The 9,047-nt window shown below is 37.0% G+C and overlaps 1 protein-coding gene across 1 annotated transcript; it reads left to right on the top strand.

Annotated features, from left to right (window-relative positions):
* Nucleotides 1–1,403: 1,403 nt before the first annotated feature.
* On the top strand, nt 1,404–8,251 carry otx1 (orthodenticle homeobox 1). The gene is made up of 4 exons (XM_060880345.1): nt 1,404–1,919; nt 3,563–3,762; nt 4,866–5,017; nt 6,469–8,251. The coding sequence occupies exons 2-4, from the start codon at nt 3,666–3,668 to the stop codon at nt 7,213–7,215; spliced, it is 996 nt and encodes a 331-aa protein (XP_060736328.1). The 5' UTR covers nt 1,404–1,919; nt 3,563–3,665; the 3' UTR covers nt 7,216–8,251.
* Nucleotides 8,252–9,047: the final 796 nt, after the last annotated feature.

Raw genomic sequence — 9,047 nt, 5'->3', positions numbered from 1 at the left:
TATTCTTATTGTTGTTTTCTATTTTTACTGATTTATTTTTATTTTATTATTATTATTATTATTATTATTATTATTATTATTATTCGTCTACATTTTCCATATATCTTTCCTTCCAAAGTTCCAAAATCTCTTGAATCACTAAGATATCACCAGATGCTATTTTCTTTCCTCCAACAAGCCTTGTTCTGTGCAACACCCAATAACTTTTCCTCCATTGTTTTTCTCCTGGCTATTGACTGAAGCATCTCAGTTCCATTCTATAGGCCACTTCTTCTCCTCTCCATGACTTTATAGACGTGTGGATCTCTCTAGATCTCTGTAAAGCCGCTCTTTGATTCAGACGGCCCGTATAGTAGAGCCTACAAAAAAATGTAATTTGGTTCCTTTACGGCGGTCACTTGCTTTGAACATCAGCTCGCTTTCAGACCGAAGCTCAATTAGAGCGAGTTTATTTTGGTGACACCGACAAAAGACCCCGAAGCGAAGCTCCTTAAAATTGTAATGTCCGTTTCTGAGCCTGAGAGAAACAGCCTAAAGGAAATAAAACTCCTTCTACATATTCTGTTAGCTGATTTATTTTCATTGCCATTTTATTAACAGTGTTATTTGTAGCAGCAGCAACAGCAGCAGTGATCATTAAATAAGATGTTTTTCTGATTTTGTCTCAACCCTAAAAAAAAATTTTTTTAGCATTTTTTCTCTCTCTCTTTTTTCTTTAATTCCCTTTCCTTGTTTCCCTGTTAAAAGAGACCGCCTATTAAACTTTATTCAGCACTATTCCCAAATCTAATTCTAAGTGGGGATTAGTCGCACATTAATATTCATGAGAATGAGATCACAATAATAAAAACAAAATAGATAAAGTAGATAAATTAAACTTTTTTTTTTATGCCGTATTTTGTAGGCCGTGTTTAAATCAATAGTGCAGATTTAAAGGACGCGTCCTGCAAATAGGTTAAAAGGTAGAAAACTAATCATTATATTATTTTATTTATTGATTTATTTTTCTGTTAGATTGTTTATCGATGTTGCTGTAAATCTGCTGTGTTTAAGGTTAGATTTCTGATCATTATTCGTTAAGACATTTTTGGTTTTTTTGGTTTGTTTTTTTTGGGTTTTTTTGGATTTTCTTTTTTTTTTTTTTTTAAATCGTGATTCTTTTATTTTATCCACGTTTTCTTTATTTCTAGTGACATTTAAAAATGCAGTAATATTTTTCTTATATTAGATCTTTTTTCCCCCATTTTAAGCGATTCACAGTCGTGTTGGATAAACATTTCCATTTGGTTTTTCGTCTTAAACAGTTCAGATCTTGAATTTTAACACTCTCGTCGTTTTCAGGAGTTTGTTTCCCTCTTTAAAAGTCGTCCAGTCGCTGCTGCAGGTTCGTGTTTGTGCTCGGTCACGAAGGGAGGATGGCGTGGGAGGCGCTTCAAGTTCACTCTCGATAGCTGATTGGCCGGACTCCACGTCAATCAGGCCTGCAGAGAGCGCTGAATGGTTGACACAGAGCTGAGCTGCAGGTGTCCTGTGCTCTTAGAGAGGCAGGCTTAGGAGAAGGTGATCAATCTCCATCCGTCTACATTAGCAATCACCTTTTACACCGACGAGCCTCCGAAAGCTTAAAACGAGTATATCTGGGGTTTTTTTTAATAACAATAATAATAAAATTAATAATAATAAAAAGCTGCGCCGAAAACACAACGCTGAGAATCTGAGATTTAACCATTTAAAGCAGAAAAACAACCACACAGAGATTTAGGAGTTTAAACTCATTTATTTGGGGTTTGTTTGTTGTTGATTTTCTTTTTTTCTTCTTCTGTTCGCTTTCCTGATCTCTTCTATTGGTTGGATATTTTTTTTATTGCTGCTGTGTCAAGAATCTGAGAAAACACACACGACCGGGATATTTTAAAGAGGTAAGCAAAACTTATTTATTTATTTGTTTGTTTGTTTGGTTATTTTTATATGTTCTCGTGTTGTATTGATGCCTATCTGGGATCTATTTAATCATTTACTGAAAAAAAAAATAACTTTGCATGAACGTCTAAAGATCAAATTAATTAAAGCCACAACTAGTTTTTTTTGTGCTAAGTCCCTAAATGTGTCATTAATAAGTACCCTGTTCTCTGGTCCGGACATTAAACACTGAACATTAAATAATATAATTTTATATTATATTATAAACGGCTTACAGTTTTGGGGTCGATGCTTTTTGCAGCCTAATTGGAGAGGCGTGTTTTGGGTGTTTTTGTGTGTTTTTGTTAATTTAGTTTAGTGATAAGGCCGCTGTTAGTCCTGTTCCCTGGAGCGTTAATCTACATTGCAATTGGCTTCATTTGCACGCAAAGTCTCTCCTTTTTACTTAAGTTAAAATAGATAACGCGAAAGCTCCGAATACACAAATACCACATACAGGTCTATTACATAACAAAACAAATAACTAAAAATGTCGGGTTTTTTTTTCCAGACTTACTGTTTAAGACTCCTTCATCATGTCCTAGACTTCAGGGTGCTTTTCATCACTTCTATCATTTTTTAGCATGTGGATTAAGAAGCCTAATAATATATAAAGCTAATATATAAAGCAACAATTTATTTGTATAGTGTAGACTAAATAAAGGCACATGGTAAAATCATCTAAATGGACGTTTTATTTAGAACGATATTTAAATGAAGGATTTTTAAATGAAATCACACAGAACTTTATTAAAATAAATGTTTGGTTGTTTTTTAAGGTTTGTTTATCGTTTTATTTTAGTTTTTTTTTCGGTGGGTCATTGAGAGGAACAATGATTTCATTAAGACTTTGCTCTTCTCTGTTTTTACACCTCCGTATTTGTAATTGAATTAAATGATTTGTAATATTTTATTTCCCAGAAATGGCTCATTTTGAGCAGGAGGCCAGTGAGGCCTACAGATTTAGCTTTAGATTTTCACACATTGCAAGTGGCTCGACTTTGGCCTTTAATTCGATTAATAATGCATTTATTTAAAGTAAAGCTAATTCAGTTATTAGGGTATTAAAAGAAGTTTACATTTTTATATTTGTACATGTTTTATATAAGCGGAACGCATGAAATCTTTTTATTAATGCTTTTATCTGGGGGAAAAGTGTGTATATATATTTTTTAATGTACCGATTCATTTTGGTCTGTTGATTTGTGGATGTAGTCAGGAATTTCTGAAAATTCTAAAACGGTGACAAATTAGTTCACACATGCACACCTAACTTATTATTATTATTATTATTATTATTATTATTATTATTATTGTATGATGTCCATCGCATAAAATGCAAACATATATTTTTAAGGATTTACTTACTTACAAGCCACTTTAGACTAATTATTGGAATAGTTACTTCTATTAATCCGTTTTATATTTGTCCTTCAATTTTCATGTCGTTTTTGGCTTAATAAAAAAGGGTCTCGTATCAAATTGTTTTTTTGCTTGTTGTTTTTGTAACCACTTCTGATTTGCTATTTATAATATGCAGTGTTGCCCTGGATTCTGTTCGATAAGTGGCGCATTAATCTCACACACACCGACTTTGTTTTAGGATCTGTATTTTTTGGAGGCTTCAGCGTTCAGGCAAGCTGCATTACCGGGGCGAATCGCGCGCGATCTGGGCCGAACCGGGGCGACCCGCGCCTGCCTCTAGCATGATGTCATACCTCAAACAGCCCCCTTATGCCATGAACGGCCTGGGGCTGAGCGGAGCCGCCATGGACCTGCTGCATCCCTCCGTCGGCTATCCAGGTATACACACACACACACACCTTTAACAGCCAAATGCTGTAAATGTAACACGTACTGCTTCCAATGTGGTGCATTTTGAAGACCTTTATTTGCCCTTACACACTGCTATCGATCAGCTATTCAGACAAATATTAAAGCATCTAATAGTTAACTAGGAGCATATAAGAATTCAGAACACAAAATGTATTTAATTAACAACAAAAAGTCCTACAAATAAAAAAACAAACTATTTACACGGATTTAAAATATAGAGCTCACATTCTTGTAATTCTTTGAAACATTGTTTAGGGGCTTTAAAAAATCTTCCACGGACTGAGTTGCGGTTGATTTTGGGGATTAGCAGTAAGCCTGCATCAGCTTTTTAGTGTGTGTTTCTCGGCACTACACACACATTTATAGCTCTTGAAGAGTGTGTTAATGAGATGAGTTGAGTCAGGTATGATATAGGATAGAGAAGGAAAGGAAAAAACCCAGAAAACTGTGCAGTGAATGAAGAAGTAACATCAGGAGGTAAAGAGATCCCTTTAGACATTTTTAATCATGTACTCATTATATTTCCTATGATGCACCTTGTGAGTTTAGTTTAGCAGGTATGTGATATTTAAATGTTGCTTTGTCTGTAATAAGGATGAAGAGTACAAGTGAGCTTCACTTCCTGATCAAATTGCACGCTCGAAGGACTTATTTTTAATTTCTCTTGCTCATAAACTTTCTCACCAAACGCGTTTCATTTTTGTCGAAATTAAATTGCAAGTTTTGACAGAAAACGGACTCCATAAAGCGCATAAACTCGTCCTCAGTAGCAATGCGCATAAACAAGGCGGTATATTTATTTGCAAAAAAAAAATACAGATTCGTACTTTTATAATGCACATTTAATTTCCAGACACTTTTTTTTCAGTGCTTGACTTTTACACAGTATGGAAACAGTTCTAGTACATTTTATCTAAATTAAAAAAGAACAGTGGCCTAATTGCACAAAGCTCCCAAATGTTTTATTTTTTTCCTTACAGGCTATAATTCTTTCTTCTTGGATTTGATTAATTCATTAAATTTATTACTATTTATTTATTTATTTATTTATTTATTTGTGTGTTTTGCAGCAACACCGCGGAAGCAGCGGAGAGAGAGAACCACCTTTACGCGCTCACAGCTCGATGTTCTTGAAGCTCTTTTCGCCAAAACGCGTTACCCGGATATATTCATGCGCGAGGAAGTGGCCCTAAAAATCAATTTACCTGAATCCAGAGTGCAGGTAAGATTCGAGTAATGATTTATAAATCCTACATGAGCATCTACTGACAACACAGAATGGACTTGTTTGACTTATTTTAGTTTTGATTGGAAAATTGTATTTTTTCTGTTTTGTTTGTTTCCGTTCTTTTTTTTTTTTTTTTTTTGCTGTTCTTTTTTCCCCTTTTTCTATCTTTTTCCCTTTTTTTTTCTTTTCAAGCAAATTCAGGAGGAGAAACACATTTTATTTGTTCGGTGTTAAAGAAATTACTGTCAACCTGCGCTGTGTTTAAAATTAATTTTCTTAATCAATAAGCAATCTACATTGTGTAAAGATAAAAAAAAAAATATTGGTGCTTTTTTCTTTTGTGTGTTTTTTTTAATCTTATTTATATATATTTTATGATCTACGATCTACTCATTTTATGTATATGTGTGTGTTGTGTGTGTGTGTATGTATGTATGTATGTATATATATATATATATATATATAGCAATGTATATATATATGTATATATATATATAATATATATAAATTACACACACACACAATACGTTAACAATAACTTTGTTCTAGTTGACCTGCTAACTCCTAGGCTAACGCCCCCTACTGATTCTTGTAATATTTCTTGCATTTTTTTTTGGACGTTCAGTAACTTGGTCTGTCATTTGGTGTTTAAGGCTAAGCTGCTGGTTTAATGTATTTAATCTGGACTTGTGGCAGAGTTACCTTTTTTCACCAAATGAAATTGCTTCCTATAAGGTACTCTTACTCTTATTCCTATAAGGTATTCCTATAATTTCCTTTTCTTTACTGCAGGGACTGAATATTACATCCCATGAAAAGTTGTTGTTAAGGCTTGATTATGTTTATAGCTAAGAATGAATGATTTAACAGCTTGACTTCTATATCATCAGACGTTTTTGAGCTGATGTAAACTGTGAAATGGAGACATCTGCTTCTTTCTTACATCTCTGATGATTATTTGTCCTCTTACTAATTTTATTTACCCTTGCATTGGGGTGTGAAATAAAACACTCTACTTGGAAAGACCCTCCTTGCGCTATTGAATTACCATCTCTGGTGAGAAACTCGATAGCCTAATATCTTCCTGCCACCTCCTTGTGCTGTAATGAGATCCACAGGCCTGAACAGAAAGAGCCTTCATGCAAATTAATGCAACTAACAGCCAATAACTAGTTCTCCGCACTGCTACTGTACAATGGCTTTCTGATTTTGCCCTTCAGGCATGCACAAAAGGTCTCTTTAATCATTTAATGTGGCTCTGTTGTGGTGGTGGTGGTGGTGTGTGTGGGTGTGCGTGTGTGTGTGTGGGTATGATTATATTTCAGATGTGTCTGAATGATGGTCTACTTCTCTAGGTTAAAAAAAAGGTCATTATGTTTGCAGTTTTAACTACAGAATACATTCTTGTGCATGCTTGTTTCATCCTGTGTGTGTTTGTGTTTCAGGTGTGGTTTAAGAACCGTCGGGCAAAGTGTCGTCAACAGCAGCAGAGTGGCAACAGCAACACAAAAGCTCGGCCAGTGAAGAAAAAATCGTCTCCCACTAGAGAAAGCACAGGCTCTGAGAGCAGTGGCCAGTTCACACCACCGGCTGTCTCCAGCGCCGGCTCCGCTTCCTCTTCCACCTCCTCCTCTTCCTCCTCCTTGACCAACAACAGCATGTCTACCTCAATTGGCACTGTCTCATCCATCTGGAGCCCAGCCATGTCTCCAGGTTCGGCACCTCCTCCCTCCTCGTCTCTCTCCGAGCCTGTTCCGCCCTCCAGCGCCTCTTGCATGCAGCGTTCCATCTCTGGTTCTGCCTCTTCTGCCACCTCTTCCTCTTACCCCATGTCCTACAACCAAACAGCCACATATGGCCAAAGCTACCCCACGCCATCCGGATCCTACTTCAGTGGCGTGGACTGCAGCTCCTACCTGACACCCATGCACTCGCACCATCACCCGCACCAACTGAGCCCCATGACACCATCTTCTATGTCCACACACCCCCACCACCACATCAGCCAATCTTCAGGTCACCACCATCACCACCACCATCACCAGGCATACAGCGGTGCTGGCCTGACCTTTAACACCTCTGACTGCCTGGATTACAAGGACCAAGCGGCATCCTCCTGGAAGCTCAACTTCAACACGGCGGACTGTTTGGACTACAAAGACCAGGCATCCTGGAGGTTCCAAGTCTTGTGATTTGGTGGTGGTTATTGTATTTTATTTTTTATTATTTTCTCCCCTCACTTTTTCCCCCCCACCCTTCAGTCACTCAATCACATACTTCACTCTCACGGTTTTTAATAGTGTGCTGAGTTTCTATATATAAATATATTAAAAAAAAAAGTTATACGGACTTAGAGTTAACAAAATAGATGTTCAGCATCATATTCTAAAAAGAGGAGCCCTGTGTTTGGAGAAGAAAGAGAATCATGCAACCCTGTGGAAGAGTTTTTCTGTTCATCAAAACGATTACAGTCGGTTTTAAGCAACCCGACTTTCATCTTTTCACCCCATTGCCCTCTTCAGCTCTGGAGTAAAATAAACATTGCGCAAGACTGTGAACTCTGTACAGATTTTTTTTTTCTTAAATCGGTTATTTTTAGTCTGCGAGAGATTTTTGTGTTTTTAATCAGCTTGAGCCGAGCTGCATCTTGTATATAGGTTTATGGGTCCGTTCCAGTGACCACATTTTAGCTGGCGTTGACGGAATTTAAGATTGTTAATACTTTTATGTTAAATCTTTGGGTTATTTTGTTTTGTTTTTGTTTTTTTTTTCCCCCTGAAATTTTCCCAGATGAAGTGAAGAACAGCGCGCTGCTTATTTCGGTTTGGTTCTCCTGGAGTTCTGTATTGGAGGCGTGATCCCTACATGTCTAAGGGAGAAATAAAGTGTAAAGGAAAAAAAAAAAAGACGCACATTTAGAGTAGGTGAATTTGGGGGCTTTGTCTCTTCGGTTAATCGGATTTTTTTTTTCCGTACAAAATTTCATTCGGAAGCAGAAACTGGATCATGATGAGAGGAGCTTTTTCTTCAGCGGGCAGCAGCACGGACGTCGGACACATTTTCGAAGCACTTGACGGACTTTTCCCCACTTTTGAAGAGAAAATGTGGACTTTAAAGGAACATTTTTTTCCAAAATGCCAGTGAGATGTTGAATGTATTTCAGGCGCAGGCCATTTACATTCCTGTCCGTAATAATAATTAAAATAATAAAGAACAGTTAACTACCAACTGCTTTACACAGCCTCGTGTGTGTGTGTGTGTGTGTGTGAGAGAGAGAGAGAATAGGTGGTGTGTGTGTGTGTGTGTGAACTCCCACTATATCATTCATTTGCAAATGCTCATGTTTGGCAAAAAGGAAAACATTTTGATGAAACACAATAGTTATGGAGGGTTTTGTTAATAGCTCACCAGGACAGACAGGATGACATTCGGGTTTCTTTCACGCGATGCTTTCAGGGAGGAAAGTTGGAAATAATGTCATTGTGAATCTGCTGGGAAATGTTCATGCATTCAGTGTCTCAGTGCCACGGGTTTCTCAGCTGTATTAAACGAACCCTTTTACATCTAAAATCCTATTTATATCATTTAGAACATTTTGCATGATCATATATCATGTCCAGCTGAACTGCTTATAAATAGCATATATAACATGTACAGTGGTGATGTTCCTTTGAGACTGTATCAAAGAAAAAGGCTCTAAACATCGGCATGTTTTTATGATTTAAAAAAAAAAAAAAAAAAAAATCAGTAGGAAATTGAGAGCTGACAGTCTTTATAGACCCCGACTGAGTTTTCTCTAAACAGCCTGCGGCTAATAAGCCACTCCTGATTGGGTAATTATGTGGGCGTGGTTTTGGGTTAATGGGTCAAAAGTGGATAGGAAGCTGGTCGTCAGGGGAAAATAAAGCTGTGTACAGGAGCGTGTTCTGACAGAGCAGCTTTGCTTTGGGCTAATGTGGGCTTTTAAGAGCACGAAGAATGCGCTCTGGTAGTCTGTGTTAATGTCTTACATCACCGGAAGGGA

Source organism: Tachysurus vachellii, chromosome 10, assembly GCF_030014155.1.
Source record: "Tachysurus vachellii isolate PV-2020 chromosome 10, HZAU_Pvac_v1, whole genome shotgun sequence".
NCBI lineage: Eukaryota > Metazoa > Chordata > Actinopteri > Siluriformes > Bagridae > Tachysurus > Tachysurus vachellii.
Note: the sequence above shows the minus strand (reverse complement) of the source record. Positions and strands in the feature narration are given on the sequence as shown.

Excerpts from the sequence above, each read along its gene's own strand:
- otx1 (XM_060880345.1), top strand. The coding sequence starts at position 3,666 with ATGATGTCATACCTCAAACAGCCCCCTTATGCCATGAACGGCCTGGGG. Across the intron at positions 3,763-4,865 it reads TCCCTCCGTCGGCTATCCAG|CAACACCGCGGAAGCAGCGG; the intron begins GTATACACACAC and ends TGTGTTTTGCAG. Across the intron at positions 5,018-6,468 it reads TACCTGAATCCAGAGTGCAG|GTGTGGTTTAAGAACCGTCG; the intron begins GTAAGATTCGAG and ends TTTGTGTTTCAG.